The sequence below is a fragment of the Hemitrygon akajei genome, chromosome 8 (genome assembly GCF_048418815.1).
Source record: "Hemitrygon akajei chromosome 8, sHemAka1.3, whole genome shotgun sequence".
In the NCBI taxonomy this organism is placed as follows: domain Eukaryota; kingdom Metazoa; phylum Chordata; class Chondrichthyes; order Myliobatiformes; family Dasyatidae; genus Hemitrygon; species Hemitrygon akajei.
This window is the reverse complement of record NC_133131.1, coordinates 100,528,735-100,548,513: the sequence shown is the minus strand read 5'-3', so window position 1 is coordinate 100,548,513 and position 19,779 is coordinate 100,528,735. Positions and strand designations below refer to the sequence as shown.

The following is a 19,779-nucleotide window of genomic DNA, read 5'->3' as shown; positions in this document are numbered from 1 at the left end:
GACCCACTGCAATTTGCTTATTGCCATAATAGGTGTACAGCTGATGCGATCTCACTGGCTCTTCGTGCAGCCTGGGATCACCTGGACGATACTAATACTTAAATCAGGCTGCTGTTCATTGACTACAGCTCAGTGATTAACACAATCATTCCTACAGTTCTGACCAAATAGCTCCAAAGCCTGGGCCTCTGTACCTCCCTCTGCAACTGGCTCCTTGACTTCCTCACCAGAAGACCACAGTCTGTGTCGATCAGAAATAACACCTTCACCTCACTGATAATCAACACTAGTGCTCCACAAGAATGTGTGCTTAGCCCACTGCTCTACTCTTTCTACACCCATGACTGTGTGACTAGGCATAGCTCAAATGCCATCTTTAAATTTGCTGACGACACAGCTACTGTTGGCAGAATTCTCAGGAGATGATGAGAAGGCACGCTGTAGCAAGATAGATCAGCTGGTTGAGGGGTGTCGCAGCAATTACCTTGCACTGATAAAGAACTGATAATGGACTTCAGAAAGGGTAGGATAAGGGAACACACACTAGTCTTCACAGAGGGCTCAGAAGTAGAAAGAGTGAGCAATTTCAAGTTCCTGGGTGTCAACATCTGAGGATCTATCCTGGGTCCAATATATTGATGCAGTTACAAAGAATGCATGACAGCAGCTATATTTCATTAGGAGTTTGAGGAGATTTGGTATGTCACTAAAGACACTTGCAAATTTCTATAGATATGCCATGGGGAGCATTCAAACTGGCTGCATCACAGTCTGGTATGCGGGGGTCCACTGCACAGGATTGAAAGCGCAGCAGAAAATTGTGAACGTAGTCAGCTCCATCATGGGCACAAGCCTCCATAACATCCAGGACATCTTTAAGGAGCGATGCCTTAAAAAGGTGGCATCTATTATTAAGGACCCCCATCACCCAGGTCATGCCTTCTCATTGCCACTACCAGGGAGGATGATAGTAATACTGATTCTGTACAGAGGACAGTAAAAATTGCTGAGGGGATCATCAGGGTCTCCTTCCCCCCCCCCCCCCCCCCCATTTGTGACATTTATTGGGAACAATGCAGACAAAGGTAAGCATTGTTGAAAATCCCTACTACCCATCCCACAATCTCTCTGATCCACTATCATCAAGGAGGAGGTCCAAAAGCATCAGGACTGGGACTGCCAGGCTGGGTAACAGCTTCTTCTCTCAGACTAATTAATACCTTACCATCACCAAGGTCTCATTATTAGGACATCAAGATGTTTACTGTACTGTTTACCTGTGCTGCGCTTTACTACATACATTTTGAATTACATTTTATTAACTTATTTATAGTATAATATTTCAGTTTATGTGCTATGTGTGATATAAACTGTGGAATGTTGTTTTGTTTGATTGTATATATGTACAGTTAGATGTCAATTAACTTGAACTAGAAAAGTCGAGAAGTTCTTGTTGCAGCCGTACAAAACTTTGGTTAGGCCACATTTGGAGATTGCATGCAGTTCTGATCACTCAATATTAGAGGCATGGGTTTTATGAGGGGAAAGTTTAAAGGAGACTTATGGGGCATTTTTTTTTAAAACACAGAGTGATAGGTGGCTGGAATGTGTTGCAAACGAAGTGGGAAGAAGTAGCTATGATAGCTATGGATAAGATGTATTTAGTCAGGTACATGAACAGATAGGGAATGTGCAGCTATATCGGATTAGATTAAATTGGGATCTTAATCAGCACACACATCTCATATTAATGGACTTGGTCCATGCTGTAATCCAAACATATTCCTAGTTTTATTCATAACTACAAGGAGAACAGAAATGAGTCTTTGCCAACGAGTTGGATTAATCTGACCTACTGCAGAACAAATGAAAATAGAATGTTCATAGTACAGAACAGTTCATTCAGCCTATTGTGTCTACACCGGTCCCAAAAAGCAATATTAACTGCCCTACTTCTCTGCTCATTCCCCACAGACCTACCAATTAATTTTCTCTCAAGTGCCTTTTGAAAGGCAGGTTTGATTGTTTCCACCAAGCTGACAGGTAGAGAGTTTCAAATTATAACTACCATCCACATCATTAGTCATACCGCAGGGAAACAAGCCGTCAGGCCCAACTTGTTCATGTTGATCAAGATGCCCCCTGAATCTAGTCTCATTTTCCTGTCTTTGACCCATATCACTGTAAACCTTTTCTATCCATATTTAAAAAATCCTTTCAACTCCTGTACCTTGTGGCTAAAACATTAAATTCATGCCCCATGGTCCTTGACCCATCTGCTAATGGGAACAGCTTCTCTGTTTAAACTTTGCGTACCTTGAACAAATCCCACCTGAACCTATTTTACACCAAGAACAATGCAGTCTAACCTTGTAGATGAAAGCTATCTGGGTCCATTCCAGTTAGAAGTAAATTTGCTCACAAAACTATGTTTATTGTGTGCAGTTGGAAACTACAGAAATGACTCCTAATAAAAGCAAGGGAAATTTCATCACAAAAGCATTTGCGTGGTAGGTAGTTAGTTATACATAAATTATGTGCAGAAAGTCAATCTCAGTCACTTACCCAGAAACCAAGCTTGTCTGGCTACAGCACTATCATCAGATGCAGTCATACAGAAAGAGAAACCAGAGCAAGTAAAAGGATGGCAATGCTTTTTGTTGGTAAATTTTATGACCACTCACATCAGATGGACTGTCTTGTTAGATTACAATCTGCAGTTTAGACAGCACTTACTTTTTTTTCAATTACTTCTAACAATTTAATAACAAGATTCACTATTATGTAATTCAGAATAAGTGTTAATGAAAATGTGATTGCTGGAGCTGAAAAAAGCTTTTTTTCCCTCCCCATTCACTCTTATATTGAGCTGTCTGCGGTTCCTTGATTCTCTGACTCATCAATGAAAGTAGGAAAGATGTTGAGGAAAAACACTTGTTTTGACAACGGCTGGATATGCCCAGGTAAAATATGTGGAAATTACAACTTTACAAAATGAAAGAATTAGCAAAGGTGAAAACATAGCTAACAAACAGTGGAAGATACAGAGACTAGCAGTGCAAAATCTATGGGAATGTAAATTCAACAAGGTGATCAGAGGTATACTTCACAAACACCAAACTAGAAGGGAAGAATAGACAGCAGGCTGCGAGACACTTAATCTTAGTATATGTTCATAAAAGCACAAGATAATGCTCTTGGAATATTGTGCAGAAAGGCTGCCATACCGTGATATCCTGTATGACCTGCTGCACCATTGCTGCGTTGGCCACCATGTGTTGTCTAAGCTGGGTTTGCTGAAGCAGAAGGCGAAGAATCTGTGCAACAACAGGAAGTTCCCCCTGGCAGGTACCATTTACTCGCAGACTCTGCAGCAACAGTCGTAGTAAGCGTGGGATGCGGGCCAGTGCTGTTAGGCATGATCCCCACAGCTGTTCTCTGTAAAAATATTTTAAAAACATGAAACTTTCAACAACACCAAGGGAAACACCTTATAAAACAACGTAAACAAAATAAATACACACATTTTGAATCATTTAATACACCAGAAAGATTTTAGGGGAGAGCCTTGCTTGCCTCAACTTCCTCAGGAATTTGAAAAGTCAGGTGAGATTGTGCATTATGTGCATTCCCAGAAACCTGGTGCACCTAACTCTCTCCACAGAGGAACAATATACGTGCAGCATGGAATGGTCACCCTACACCTTCCTGAAGTCCTCAATTATCTCTTTAGGCTTGTCCACGTTGACAGTCAAGTTCTTCAAGTCACACCATTCTATAAGCCACACTACCTCCTCTCTGTACACCACCTCATAATTTTTGTTGAGGCCATGTCATCAGCAAACTTAATGATTCAGTTTGAGCTGGATCTAGCAGTGCAGTCGTGCATCAGCAACGTGAACAGCTGCAGGTTGACCATGCAGAGCTGGGGGTGCCAGTGCTCAGCACAATGGAGCTAAAGATGTTGCAGCCAACATGGACGGACTGTTCTATCAAAAAGACCAAGATCCAATTACGGACAGGACAGCTTACACCTGACGAGAACAGTTTACCCCCTGCATCTGAGGGATGATTGTATTAAGTGCTGAGGTGAAGTCAATTAACAGCATCCTGGCATACAGGGCACCATTTCCCAGGTGGGACAAGATGGAGTGGAAGGCAGAGGCTATCTATGGCGTAATCAAATAACAAAGGCTATGCCACCAACAGAGGACTGATTTGAACAATAAGTGAAATGGAAACGGTACAGTGTAGCAGGAAGATAGGATATAATGCGATCCATAACCAGCTTCTCAAAGCACTTCATTATTGTTGAGGTCAGTGCCATAGGACAGTAGTTGTTAAGGCTGACTACTGTCACCCTCTTGGCCACTCGGTTGATGGTGGCTCCCTTGAACCCTGAAGGGACAGTGGACTGTTCCACAGAGGTGTTGAATATGTCTGTTAAAACCTCTGTGGTCAGGTGCTGCATGGTCCCTCAGCACCTGACCAGTATGTTCTCAGACCCCGCAGCTTTACGCATGTTGACCCTGGCTAGGATCTTCCTACATCAGCTGCAGGTACAGTGCCTTCACCAGCACATCGTTCCATGCTTTAAACCATGCCTAAAAGACATTCAGCCGATTTGGACGAGAGGCGTCACTGTTATCAATCATGAGGTGGTAATCATTCAAATCATAGTCCATTACGGTCTGAATACATTGCCACATGCGTCTCAGAAATGGCAGTATATTTTGTGTGGATAATCTCGTTTTGGCTTTCTGGTAGTGTGGGGAAGTCATATTCTCTGACCTAAAGGCAGCATCGCAATCTCCCAGCAGTATCTACACCTCTGCTGTCAACTATGGCTTCTGATCTGCTCTCACAGAGACGTGTTTACCAACAGTGATGTCCTCAATACACTTCCCTATATAGCCAGTAACAGATCCCGCATATTCATCAACATTAATATGATGGTTGTAGGTAGCTGCCTCCCTGAACACGGTCCAGTTCGTGCTTTCAAAATAGTCCACTAATGTGGAGGGTGCTCCTTCTGGCCAGCTCCTTATCTTCCTTTGAACTGGTTTGACATGTTTAACCAGTGGACTGCATACAAGAATTAGTATAATAGAAAAGTGGTCAGAGTATCCAAGGTGGGAGCAGAAGACAGCCTTGTGTGCACCAGGGACACTGGTATAGGCCAACATGTTCTAATGTGTTCTCACCTCCCATGGCAAAGTTAACATGCTGATGGAATTTAGGCAAGTCTGTTTTTAGCATGTTTGAAGTCGCCAGCAACAATACAAAGCTAAGCCTCTTTCCCTGGGTAGCTGTAGCAGGCGAGGACATGGTACATAGTAAGCCTATCCTGTGCAGTTCCACTGCTATCCAGCAATTTGCTAGTGAGGTAGACGGGCATTTCTTAGTGTTCTTAATATCCAGCAGTGTCTTATGATCATAAGATGTAAAGGATGAATAATTACACCATTAGTTGGAGCCGGGGTGGCCGTGTGACTGGGTGGGGCACCATTTTGAAGGTCCATTTATACTGCCCACTTTTCTGAAGTCAATGACCTGCTCTTTTGTTTTACTGATGTTGAGGAACAGCTTAAACCTGTGCCTTCAAGTTTTTAATTACCCTACCCTGAGAAAAATACTCATTGGCCCCTCATAAATTTATACGCCTCTATAAGGTCTTTTAAGTTCCTTTGAGAATAAACCCAGCCTGTCCATTCTCTCCTAACATTCTTAGCTTGGTATTAAACAAAGACAGAGGTACATTTACACAGCTGATAATAGCAAATGGAAATAAACCTCATCTGCCAGTGACAAACTTGAAGCAAACACCAAGTTACTCTTTCATACAAGCAAAAACCAAACTGTTGGAGGAACCTAGTGGGTCAAGCAGAATCTGTGGAAGCAAAAGGCCTGGCCCAAAATGTAGGCTTAAATCCTTTGCCTCCACAGATGCTGATTAACCTGCTGAGTTCTTCCACCATACTGTTTTTGTGCCAGGTTTTCATTGCTGATCTATTTCTCTCTCAAACCCATTCTCCTGCCTTCTCCCTGTAACCTTTCACATCCTGACTTACCAAGAATCTATCAACCACTGTCTTAAATTCACCCAATGACCTGACCTTCACAGCTGCCCATGATAATAACTTCCACAGATTCACCTCTCTCTGACTAAAGAAATTCCTCCTCATCTTCGTTCTAAAAAGACGTCCCTCTATTCTGAGGTTGTGTCCTCTGGTCTAGATTCCCCACTCTAGGAAATATCCATTCCACATCCACTCTATCTAGGTCTTTCTACATTTGATAGCCTAGAATGAGATTCCCTTCATTCTTCTAAATTCCAGAGAGTACAGGCCCAGAGCCATCAAATGCTCCTCATATGATAAGCTTTTCAATCCCACAATCATTTTTGTGAACCTCCTTTGAACCTTCTCCAATATTAGCACATCCTTTCATAAATAATGGGCCCAAAACTGCTCATGCAAGGCTTCACCAGTGCCTTATGAAGCCTCAGAATTACCTCCTTGTTTTTGTATTCTAGTCCTCTTGAAATGAATACTAACATTGCATTTGCCTTTCTCACCAACGACTCAACCAGCAAGTTAACCTTTAGGGAATCCTGCAAGATAACTCAGAAGTCTCTTTGCATTTCATTCTTGGATTCACCTGATTGTTTTAGTTGGTGATGATCAGCACAGATATGGAATGCAATAATAAATGAACAAAATATGTCAGATATGTTCTATGAAGACTCTGCAAGATTACAGAAATGGAACATTAGAGGAGAATGGGGCAGAATAATAGATAATAATATTCATTATAAACGTTATAGCATTGGAGGATAATATTTTATCTACACTAACCAGCAAAATACCATTTAGATTAATCTTGTATCTTATCTTTGCATCCTAGTAGGATTCTGGAAAGTTTTAAATATAATGAGGGTTATGCCTCCACCATCATTTCAAGCGTTAGTTCTAAGCCCCCATTCATCTTTGGATGAAAACTAAACAATTCTCTACCAAGATAGATGGGTCCATTCTGTTCACTCTGTGCAGGTTTCTCCATTTTAGAGTTCATCAATTAAAAAAAAGACCCAGCCTGACAATCTTACTACATCACTACCATTCTCTAATCATGTCTTTTTCTCTTCCACACCCTCTACTTAACCTTCAGTGATCTGTAGATGTGAAGATCCTATTCCCCTACAAAAATAATAAAAGACATCTTCTTTCAAATTATAATATGTTGAGAAGTCGATTGCACAAGATTTTGTATCAATTAGAACATAGGACAAGTTAGATATAGGAAAACAAAAGGTTTCAGTTAAATAACAGAAATTGCCAGCAAGTGTGGAATTGTATGCATTGATGAATGTGGAGTGGTGTTTAGCAAGAAGAGTTAAGTAACTATAAAAGAGCTAGTCTCAGGCCATGTGTAATGATTATTCTGGAGAACACACATTAATATGGGCCATTGAATCATCCTGAAGCATTTCATAGAAACGTTATCAAATTAAAATTGATGCAAACCTACAGAAGATGTTATCAGAATCATGAAAACAATTTTTTTCAGGCTTGGCTTAAAAGCAAAAAGATAAATAGATAACAAACATACAATAAATCCCCATACTGCTCAATAGAAAGCACCTCACATTTATGCTGGATCTGGTTTTGAGAGCAGAAATTTTCTGTATTAATTTTAATTACCTTTTCTGTGCATTTCCTCTGTTATTCCTTTCCAAAGTTAGAATGAAGTAAAGGAGGCTGTAGCAACTCCCAACAAGGAAATTCAATAAAGACTCATTGGGAATAAATGCTGGATCTATGAGCTGGCCAACAGTTTTTAGGATTGACCCTGCTGTGCTGTCTGGCAGAAGACTTATACCCACCTGAAGAGTGAAAACACAGTTAATGTTACAAAATAAATGATTACTTAGTAATAAAAACACTCAACTAAACCTAACACCTGCTTAATAACTAAAAATAAATCAAAATAATTAAAACTTATTCATTTACTTACTTTCAGTTGATAAAGAATGATCTGCAGTTCTTCAGCATTGTGATATAGTATAGTTATTGGTGAAAGACAGCTAACAACTGAACTAGGGAAGGATGAGAAGGACTGATTTGCAGTAGATTGCACTGCTTTACCATCCATTGTGTTGATTAGGAAAAATTAAGTACCCGTTAAATCTGTGGTACCACATAATCACCTTTTTTTTTTACCTACTACGTACGATTCAGCATTCCATGTTTGGTACAGGAAGGGCATTAGACATTTTGAAGATCTCTTCATTGATAATCGCTTCGCTTCTTTTCAGCAGCTCTCCGTTAAGTTCAACCTGCCTAACGCTCACTTTTTCAGATATCTCCAAATCTGACACTTTACTGCTCCTTTAATTCCTAACTTTCCTGAAATGCCTGCGAAAAATGCTATGGACCTATTTCTTTCCATTAATCCACTAGGTAAAGGTTTAATTTCAATTATCCGAGATAAACTAGCAGCCTTACGACGGGCCCCTGTGGATAAAATTAAAATGGCCTGGGAGCAGGATTTAAATATCTCCTTATCCAAGGAGAGCTGGGACTCAGTTCTCAAATCGGTTAACTCAACCTCCCTTTGTGCTCGCCATTGCCTCTTACAGTTTAAGATTGTTCATAGAGCCCATATGTCTAAATCTAAACTATCTCGATTCTACCCTGGTATTAGTCCGCTCTGTGATAAATGCAAGAGGGGTGTGGCCTCTCTCATCCATATGTACTGGTTCTGTCCTAGCTTGGAGAAATTCTGGAAAGATGTCTTCACTACATTATCGGGTATTCTGAATCAGCACCTAGAACCTAACCCCTTAATTGCTCTGTTCGGTTTTTGGGGCGAGACAGATTTATGTCTGGGTCCGACCAAATGCCGAATACTATCCTTTGCCTCTCTCCTGGCTAGACGCTTGATCCTCCTTAGATGGAGAGATGTTGCCCCGCCCACTCATGCGCAATGGCTTAATGACATTATGGCCTGCTTGGACCTCGAAAAAATTCATTATTCAGTTCTTAATTCGGATCTAAAGTTCCATAAGATCTGGGGACCTTTTATCGAGTACTTTCATAACCTTCCTCTTGACTAGGGTTTTTTTTTCTTTTTTTTTCTCTTCTTTTCGGTCCCTTGCTTTCAGCTCCCTTTTTTTTTTCTGGTAGTAGGCATTATTATCCTCTGTTGCTAAGTGTATTCACAGTCTGGGAGTTTGGCTGTCCGGACTTATACTCTTTATACCGTGTGGTGGTTGGTCTGGAGTTGTTTTTTTCTTGTGTTGTGGGGCTTGGGGAGGACTCTAAGCTCACTTGTCTTTAATTTAGGTGCTTTTTTGTTAAATTCTCTTCCTTTGTAGCATATTGTTATTGTATGCTTAATCTTGCACTGTATTAATGCTCATTGGGATTTGGGGTTTTTAATTTTGTAAAATGTTTTGAAAAACTAATAAAAAAATTAAAATAAAAAAAAATCTGTGGTACTCCAAAGTTTGCGCTGGGACTTATAAAGATGTTTAAAGAATAAGCAAGACCTTTATTTGATTGTTTGAGCATAAATGTTCAACAAGCTTTATACTACAGAAATGAAATGCTGACAGAACTGAGAACTCAGTACCAGAAATATAATAATTTAATGATGGCAGAGTTGGCATGTGACCAATTACTTTAATGAGTGCACTCTTTTAACTTCTATTTTATTAAGTGTAAAATTACTAGGGTGCACTATTTCCTAATCTAAAGATGGAAATAAACGGTATATTGTGTATCTGATATACAGATAACCACTAGAAGGCCTCATAAGCCTTGGTTGTACATCTGAATTGATCACAATTTAGTTCACTGATTTTTCCTCTACTAGTGATAGAAACCGCAGATCTAACTCCCACTAACCATTTAAGGCCCCTGCTTTTGGTCAGATGAACTACATTTTCCACAACAGGCTCACAGTTGCACTGTGCCAGTAAAATCTGGCTACTCTAAGTTGCTGAAATATTTGCATTGCACTGAAATATAGGTAACAGCTTTACTTCAGACAATGCAAAAAGAAGCAAAGGTCTCTCTCTTGCTCATCATACTGCAAAGTTTGAAATGGTGAGCTCAGCAAGTGATCTCAAAGGCAAGTCAAACTTTAAACGTTTGTAGGAACACAAGAGAGTGTACATGCTGGAATACGAAGCAACAATATGCTGGAAGGACTCAGTGGATTGAGCAGAATCTGTGGGAGGAAAGCAATTGTTGACAATTCAGGGTGAAACCCCCATCAGCATCAAGAATGCAGAGGTGATATGACCAGTATAAAGGAGAGGGGTGCTGATCAAGGAGTTCAACGTGATTGGTGGACTAAGGAGGTGTGCAAGATGACAGGCAGGTAGTGGCAGGTAGGGAAGGGGATTAGCAGTGATTTAGATGCATGGTCATTTACCATTAATAAAAGACTTAACAACAGTCAATAATTTTTAACTGCTTCAAAGTATTCAAATACAAATCAGAATTTGTAGCAATGTTTACAGTTTACATTATTCTGGGGTGAAGTTTTGAGAAAGGTGCTTTCATTACAAACAAATCCCAATGCTTACAGCTTGTGATTTTCAGGTTATTAGTTCAATACATTTTGCATTTAAAGGGAGTTAATTATAACTTGTGCCTTAGAACAACTATGTAATTGATTGTAAAACAATGGAAGAGAGTTAAATCATCGCTCAATACTGAATGGTGCCTCCTCCAATGATCAATCAAATCTGTTTGGTAATGAATCAAAAGCCACTAGCACTTGGTCTAATATGCTAAAACTCCAGAAAAACATCATCTAAACCAGGGGTTCCCAACCTTTTTTATGCCGTGAACCAATACCACTAAGCAAGGGGTCAGTGGACCCCTGATCTAAACCTTAAGCTAGAGTAAACCAATTCATTTCTATCCGAAACCGTTAATATACATCAGTAAATGGTATTTAGACCACTTCAAGAACCAAATTAAAATAAGCAGCTAATTTCAAAACGAATTTTGAAATAAGCACAATGGTCTCTAAGCTCTGATTTTTGTTCTTGTGGAAAAAAATGAACAAAATTACACATTAAATTTATAAAACACTAATAAAAATTAAAATTAGGAATTCCGTGCCAGAAGGTACAATGATTTATACCCAACAAAAAAATCGTTCTAACTATAACTCAATAATTTTTCTTTTGGCATCATTAACTGCTACGGTCACATGCCATGAGCCCACAATTTGCATTACTCTCTGCTTTATACAAAACACTCATGAAAAACTAATGTTCAAGAAGTTGAAACAAAAAATGTCTATAATTTCAACAATGAAGTCTAAAATGAGTTCAATTTTTCATATTCTGGTGCCTCGACATTACATATTTTAAAAACATACTGTAGCCGTGTGATTGAGTTATATAACATAGAATAGTACAACACAGAAACAGTTAATTTCAGTCAACTATGTCTGTGCCAACAAAGATAATCCCTACCCGTCTGCACATGGTCTATACCCACCACTCCCTGCATGTTCATTTATCTGTCTAAATGCCTCTTAAACATTGCTACGTATCCACTTCTATCACTTCCCTTGGCAATGCATTCCAGGCACTTGGTATCCTCTGTGTAAAAAACTTTACTGTAAATCTCCTTTAATTTTTTTCCCTCTTGCCTTAAAGCTATGCCCTCTAGCATTTGACATTTTCACCCTGGGTAACAAAGACTGAACTTGGCTATTGATCCGGAGATGAATTTCAAGACAGCAGTTTGGGTTTAAATAGATAAATCAGCAACATTCTATGTGAATTGTAACATTGCAGACTTGCGCATGTATGTACTTTTGTCAGAAAATATGTTAGATTTTTACAATGTTACCTATCTTTTCCTTCATTCCACAATTTAGGTCACCAGATAAACACCAAACTGTTTTAAAAATGCAAATCAAAAAACTGCAGAGCCTATAATGTTAAATAGAAGTAGAAATTTGAGGAAAAACTCAGCAGGGCAGGCAGAAACTGTACAGAGAGAAACAGAATTGATATATCAGGGTGGAGACCTCATCAGAATTTGTCAATAACCCAGGCATTAAGATAGTAATCCACTAACTTTACCATTCTGTTCTGATACAAATTTTGAAATGTGATGAAATGTAGAGTTAACAAAAACAAGGCAAATGAACTTCCTTTGGTCTTTTTCATGATTAGAGTCTTACGGACATACAACAAGAAAACTGGCTATTCAGCCCATCACTATCCAGAAGATGCCTATCATAATGGTGCCATCTTTCAGCACTTGGGCCATAACCTTCTATGCCTAGATAATTTAAGGTTCTCATCTAGATCCTTCTTAAGCGTTGTCAGAAACACTGCTTCTACCACTCTCTCAGAAAGCGCATTCCAGGTAAGCAAATATCAGATCCCTCTAAATTTCTTACTCCTTACTCTAAATATGGGCTCCCTATCCAATTTGTGTCCCTTAAAATTTTATATATCCTGGTCATGGCCCCTCTTAAGCTCTTCCACTCCAGTTTTGTCCTCATAACTGAAGTGCTCCATCCCAGACAACATCTTAGTAAATCACATGTGCACACTCTCTAGAACTTATTTTTCCATTCTTCCTGTAGTGTGGTGACCAGATCTGCATACAGCACTCCATTTGAGGTTTGACCAATGAATTATAAAGTTGAAGCATAACCTCTCAGCTCTTGCATTCAGTGCTAATGAATTCCGACTAATGAAGACCAGTAATGCATGTTATTTACCTGCCATGGTCTAGGATCTTTGGACTTGAATACCAGGTTTTTCTGTTTGGAATACCCCGTATTCAAATACCATTCATGTCTTAGCCTGAGTAATACACTCAAAATGCATCACTTCCCATGTTTCAGTAATAAACTCCATCTACCAAATCACAAGCTATTTCACTAGCTAATAAAAATCACCCTGTAGACTAAATTAGCTTCCAGACTATCAACAATTCCAACAATCTTAATTTCATTTTTGAACTTACTGGTCATGCCTCCGTACATCCACATCCACTGAAAATTCTATGGAAATGGTTTCATTTCCAATTCACTCAGTTAAAAATACTCCTGTGGCTGTTTTTAAACATGAACAAGCATTTTGCATTTCTGATGAAGGGTCTTCAAACTGAAACACCAATTCTTGTTTCTCTCCACAGAAGCTGTCTGACCTATTTTGACTTCAAGTCACAAAAATGAACCCAATTCAGCAATATCTATCAAAATGATGAGGGGCATAGTTATGGTGGATGGTAGCAGTCTTTTCCACAAGGCAGAAGAGTCTAAAATCAGGAGATAGGTTTAGGTGAGAGGAGAAGGATTTATAAGGGACCCAAGAGGCAAATTTTTCCAGAGGGTGGTGAGTATATGAAATAACCTGCAGGTGTAGGCAGATAAAACAGTATCATTTAAAACACACCGGTAGGTATGTGAGCATTGAGGCTAAGGTGATATGGGTTTGACACAGGAAATGGCAACCAGTTATGTGGGCACTGTGGTCGGTATGTACTGGTTGGGCCAAAGAGCCTATATCCATGCTGCATTGCTCTAAGATCCTAAGGAAATTCCCTGTTCTCACCTGTTCAAATGGTACAGTTGACTTTGAACTACTCTCCGAACTGGCTCAGCTTGCTTCCCAGTTCAAGTGAAGGGTTAAAAAAACATACTAAGCCCTATAATATGAACTCTCATCTCCAATAAAAGAAAACTGGAATTCCCTTTCCAATCAAAATGAGTCCAGGGTCCACATTTTCTTGACTTACGTATAGCTCATTAAACTTCCAGAATTTCCCATTTTAACTATTTATATTTGCATTCCTGTTTTTCATGGCAGGTCTGTGGCCATGCACCAAGTTGGTGAAAATCCCCACCAATTTTTCAAAATTTGTTAGAACTGGTCTTAGCTTTCTGCTTTATCACAGCAATAAATCTTTTTTGTACTTGGTTGGTTGAAAAAAAATTGGATTTCCATATTAAGTCAAATAAAATTTAGCAAAATGTATCATCTTTTTCACTTTACTGCATAATGCAGCAATGTTCCCTGAACTCTACCTCAAAAATGCACAGATACTCAATTATTCAACCATAATAATACAACCAGTCATCAGACTTACCAGATGTTTGCAGATGGCACTTTGCAAGATATCACAGCACTGGATTCTGGAAGGTATTGCTGATAAGCATTGGCATATTACCTGAAATGCAAAACATTAAAGCACTTGATAGTAAAGAAGGGACTCATAACCAACTGTATTGCACATGCTAGCTATTTTTCAAAATATGAATTGTACATACAGAATGTGGACAATTATATTTGGGAGTGAACTTTATACTTTGTATGACAAAAATGGACATAAAAATCAAAAACCAAAATGCATTCTAAAATTCAAATCTCCAAATGAAAAAGTACCCAAACCTATCTTTACAGGTATGCAGACTGTACCATTAACAAACTTTTTTTTAATGTTTGGAGGTATACAAGTACATGGAATCAGGCAAACTAGAATTCTTAAATAAAAATCAAGAACATATTCATTTCTTCATAACTAAAAAAAATGAAAATTAATTTCAGCTATACATAAAGAACTTAAATTGGTTTATTGTTACATGTACCAAGGTACGGTGAAAAGCTTTTCTTGTTCCCTGCTCACAGACTGTTTGTCCCACTCCCATTAGGGAGGAAGGCTATGTAGAATCCACATTTGGACCATCAAATTCAAAAACTATTATTTTCCACAAACATTAAGACTGATCAACACCTCTACCCACTTAGCCACCCCACCAACACAACTTTATTAATTCCTGTCTACAACCTTAAGTACAGGCACCCCTGTGCCAAACATCTTTTTATGGACATACTATATATTTTTTTTATATATATATAAAACCTATCTTTTTTGTGTGTGTGTGTGCGTGCGTGTGTGTATTTTTTTGGTGCTGCATCGGATCTGGAGTAACAATTATTTCATTCTCCTTTACACTTCTGTACTGGAAATGATATTAAACAATATCACACTCTTGTTCAGAGAGATCAATTCATTACACTGTAGATTGAGGTAGCACAAGGTAAATCGACAACAGAATGCACGATAAAGTGCAACAGCTACAGAGAAAGTTCAGTGCAGGTAAATAATAAGGTTCAAGATAATTATGAAATTGATTGTGAGGTCAAGAGTCCACCTTTTTGTACTAGGGAGCCATACAAAATACTTAAACATTAAGTTAGAAAAATGAAAGACTTCAGTTGCAGGTTATTAATCAGTTAATTATCATGGAAAGTAATGAAATAATTAGTTTGTTAAGTGTTGATGCCAATGAAAATGAAGAATGACACATTTATGCATTCAGTACATGTGATGCCACAATGAAAATGCTGTCCGATGAGCATCTTTATCCTGCGAGGGGACTACCCCACAGCGGAGATGTCTAAGACAATAGGGCTTAGTTTAAAATGAGGAGTAAGAGGTTTAGGGAGGTTATGAGGAACAACATTTTCACCCAGAGGATGGCTGCAAACTGGAACGCACTGCCTTGCTGTTGGAATAGGGTACACATATTGTGATGGAAATTCTGGGATGTTAATTAAAGGATTATGAATTTATGAGCATAGCTTTGTAAGACTGAGCTGAGAATATTTCTGTTTTGGAATTCAGTGCCTTGGTTACTGTAGGTGCTCAATCTTAATTAGCAATTTTGATGCAACTAATTACAGGTTTTCCAGTGATATTCCAGCACTCTCAGTTCCTGAGCTGGATTAAGAGAGGTCACACAGTAATAATGGCAGAATGGACTGAGAAGCTCTAAAAATTTATTAATTAAACAAAAATTAAATGTAAATTTATTAATTACTGTGCTTACAAAGAATGTTGTTTCTCAGATATCTTTTTAAACATTTCATCCAGGTGAAGTTGTTTCATGTGTTTTGATCTCTCCATGTAGTCTTTCTTGCAACAAATACAAATTTATTTGCTTGTTCCATCATGAAGGTACATTTCTATAACCCTTTGATTAAATCACCCAACAACTCAATTAACTTGTCAATAGTAAATCTTCCAGTTTCATCCATTTCATCATTCAAACAAGAGGACATGATTTGAGAGTTAGGGGGCAAAAGTTTAAGGGTAACACGAGAGGGAATTTCTTTACTCAGAGAGTGGTAGCTGTGTGGAATGAGCCAGTAAAAGTGGTAGAGGCAGGTTCGGTTTTGTCATTTAAAGTAAAATTTATAGGTATACGGACAGGAAAGGAATGGAGGGTTATGGGCTGAGTGCAGGCCAGTGGGACTAAGTGAGTATAAGCGTTGGCACAGACTAGAAGGGCCGAGATGGCCTGTTTTTGTGCTGTAATTGTTGTCTAGTTATATGGTTATATCATCATTGCTATCTTCATCACTTGCAGGATTTTTTAAATCAGCATTCAGATCACTGTCTATAATTTCCAAGTCTGTAAGGTGATGCACAACAGATGTTTTGTCATCAACAATCATCCACTCACATAGATTTTCTTCATTAAGACTACTCGCTGTATCTTTGAAAACAGGTCCTGTAACATTTTTTTGCATGTGCAAGCAAATTATGAACAACTACTTTCTCCTTGGTACACAAAATCCTGTAAAATCATCTTCAAGCACATTATCAAGCATCATGGCAGGCCACAACTTATGCCAGCCATTCTTTAATGTTGAAGGTTTGACCTTCTCCCACCCTCAACACAGAAAATAGGTGCAGGAGTAGGCCATTCGGCCCTTTGAGCCTGCACCGCCATTCAGTATGATCATGGCTGATCATCCAACTCAGAACCCTGTACCTGCTTTCTCTCCATACCCCCTGATCCCTTTAGCCACAAAGGCCATATCTACCTTCCTCTTAAATATAGCCAATGAACCGGCCTCAACCGTTTCCTGTGGCAGAGAATTCCACAGATTCACCACTGTCTGTGTGAAGAAGTTTTTCCTCATCTCGGTCCTAAAAGGCTTCCCCTTTATCCTTAAACTGTGACCCCTCCTTCTGGACTTCCCCAACATCGGAAACAATCTTCCTACATCTAGCCTGTCCAATCCCTTTAGAATTTTATACGTTTCAATAAGATCCCCCCTCAATCTTCTAAATTCCAGTGAGTATAAGCAACGAAAAAAAACAAATCCTTCATGTTAAATATAGCAATCATCTGTGAAACACATGAGAATCATTTGTGAAATGTCACCTTCAAGCTTCCTTCATTATCTCTATCAATCCTTCATCTGTGTGTAAACAGAGAATGGAATTACTGCACAGTGCTCTATCATTATGCGAAAAATAAAGCAAAGGTGGCTAGCATGGTGGTCAATTGCACATGTATTAATCCAAAGAAAATTTTTAAAGATAGAAATAATTGAGGAACTTTTATAATTTCTGAAATTTGCTGATTATACATTCACCAAACAATTTAATCTTCAGAAATGATAGAATCATTTTAAAAACTGCTTAGCTTCCAAAGAAGTTTAGAAATATATTTAGGCACACGTTTCAGGAGTTGTTATTAGTTACCTGGTAACAATAGGAAACTGGGATTTTAAAAAATTACAGGCCTGATTCACAGAAAATATCACTTGTCAAAACTTTCAAAGAATACAAAGAACTCATAATATAGTCCTACTGGCTTATTAAGTGTAAAACAAGGTACTGTGCTTTCAACAAAAAATTTCAACATCGTCTAACTATTGATCCTCATGTTACAAACTAACATCAACAATATCCAGACTTGACAGCTGTCATTCAGTATTAGCATCACTGCAAAATGCAATAAATTACCTCAGTTAACTCCCAATGATGGACAAACTGGTCTAAATCAGTCACATAAAGACGGATTGATGAAAACTGGGACTGACTTATATGAGAATTAGTGCCACTGTTCTGAAGCCAAGTCAGTTCTTCTCCAGAGAATCCTGTTATGCAACAAAATGATCAGAAAATAAAAACATAATGATAAACAAATGTTTTCATAATCCTAGTAAAACTCATTTTATAAAAATAAGTGGCCATTTTGATGTTACCTCTGATGTATCATGCTAAAAGATTATTAAAAATGGATATCAGAAATTCCCATGGTGAGCACATCTGGTAAATAATTTAGTATTGTTATTAGAGTGCAGTTCACTAAGGTCACTATTATCATGAAAATGACATGAACCAAGATATAACAAAGGAAATAACTCCACGATTAACATTTCTCTTTGATTGGATTAATATTTCTCTTAGCTTCTTGATGAAAAAACCTGATTCTGGTAGTCCAAATTGAGACCATTTCCATTTACTTTAAATGATGTTGAAACTCAATGCCCCACAGGTCAGAATTTGAAAGCTGGCTATCTGTACAAAAATTGTGGCTCCCAATCTGAATTATCCAGCCAGGTATGACTGAAGGCATAGGATCGGTGCTCTGCATAAACTCACAAGAAAACCAGAGACTTATACAGATACTGTTCTTGACTGAAAAGGGCAAATCATAGATTTATGTCTATTAGTAGAAAATACCAGATGGAATCAAATGAGATGTTCTTAAATATCCCTGGAAAACAAGCCATTAGAAATATACCATGTGGGTTCATGTAGAAAGATCACATCCTACAAATTAAACGAGTTATGTGTGAATACAAATGAGGGAGACAGGCAGACAGACAGGTGAGATTGACTGTAGCAGTATGTAATCAATCATAGCTTTTAATAGTAGGGGGTGCCAGAGACAGCCAAGATAGGTGTAACGGGAGGATGTGAAAAATACCCAAGAACTAAGGGGCAATTGCTTTACTAACTTCAAAGTGTTATTGGTTGTGATCTTGTTCTTAGGATTGCCTAAAGGGTAATTTGCAGGTCGAGTCTTTGGTGAGGAAGGCAATTGCAATGTCAGCATTCATTTCAAGAGGACTAGAATATAAAAACAAGGATGAATTGTTGAGACTTTATAAAGCAATGGTGAGGCCTCACTTGAAGTACTGTGAGCAGGTTTGGACCCCCTATCTTAGAAAAGATTGCTGAAACTGGAGAGAATTCAAAGGAAGTTCACAAAAATGATTCAGGATTGAATGGATTGTCCTAAGAAGAGCATTGGATGGCTCTGGGCCTCTATTCACTGGAATTCAGAAGAATGAGGGGTGACATAGAAACCTATTAAATGGTTATCGAGTGGATGTGGAGAGGATGTTTCCTGTGGTGGGAGCGTCTAAGACCAGAGGACACAGCCTCAGAATAAAGGGGGAGGGAGGGAGGGAGGGAGGGAGGGAGGGAGGGAGGGAGGTAGGTAGGTAGGTAGGTAGGTAGGTAGGTAGGTAGGTAGGTAGGTAGGTAGGTAGGTAGGTAGGTAGGTAGGTAGATAGATACTTTATTCATCCCCATGGGGAAATTCAACTTTTTTTCCAATGTCCCATACACTTGTTGTAGCAAAACTAATTACATACAATACTTAACTCAGTAAAAAATATGATATGCATCTAAATCACTATCTCAAAAAGCATTAATAATAGCTTTTAAAAAGTTCTTAAGTCCTGGCGGTAGAATTGTAAAGCCTAATGGCATTGGGGAGTATTGACCTCTTCATCCAGTCTGAGGAGCATTGTATCGATAGTAACCTGTCGCTGAAACTGCTTCTCTGTCTCTGGATGGTGCTATGTAGAGGATGTTCAGAGTTATCCATAATTGACCGTAGCCTACTCAGTGCCCTTCGCTCAGCTACCAATGTTAAACTCTCCAGTACTTTGCCCACGACAGAGCCCGCCTT

The 19,779-nt window shown here is 38.8% G+C and overlaps 1 protein-coding gene across 4 annotated transcripts in view; it reads right to left on the bottom strand.

The window, feature by feature from the left end:
- The window catches only part of tex10 (testis expressed 10), a 75,694-nt gene that overhangs the window by 11,361 nt on the left and 44,554 nt on the right, over window positions 1-19,779 (bottom strand). For 3 of the 4 annotated variants that reach the window (XM_073054272.1, XM_073054271.1, XM_073054273.1), the window contains exons 12-15: window positions 17,817-17,950; window positions 14,142-14,222; window positions 7,704-7,885; window positions 3,228-3,438 (exon numbers count right to left, since the gene is read on the bottom strand). In XM_073054272.1, coding sequence (XP_072910373.1) covers window positions 3,228-3,438; window positions 7,704-7,885; window positions 14,142-14,222; window positions 17,817-17,950 — 608 coding nt within the window. Of the gene's footprint in view, window positions 1-2,565; window positions 2,595-3,227; window positions 3,439-7,703; window positions 7,886-14,141; window positions 14,223-17,816; window positions 17,951-19,779 lie in introns of all 4 variants that reach the window. The other variant, XM_073054274.1, reaches the window with a different exon arrangement.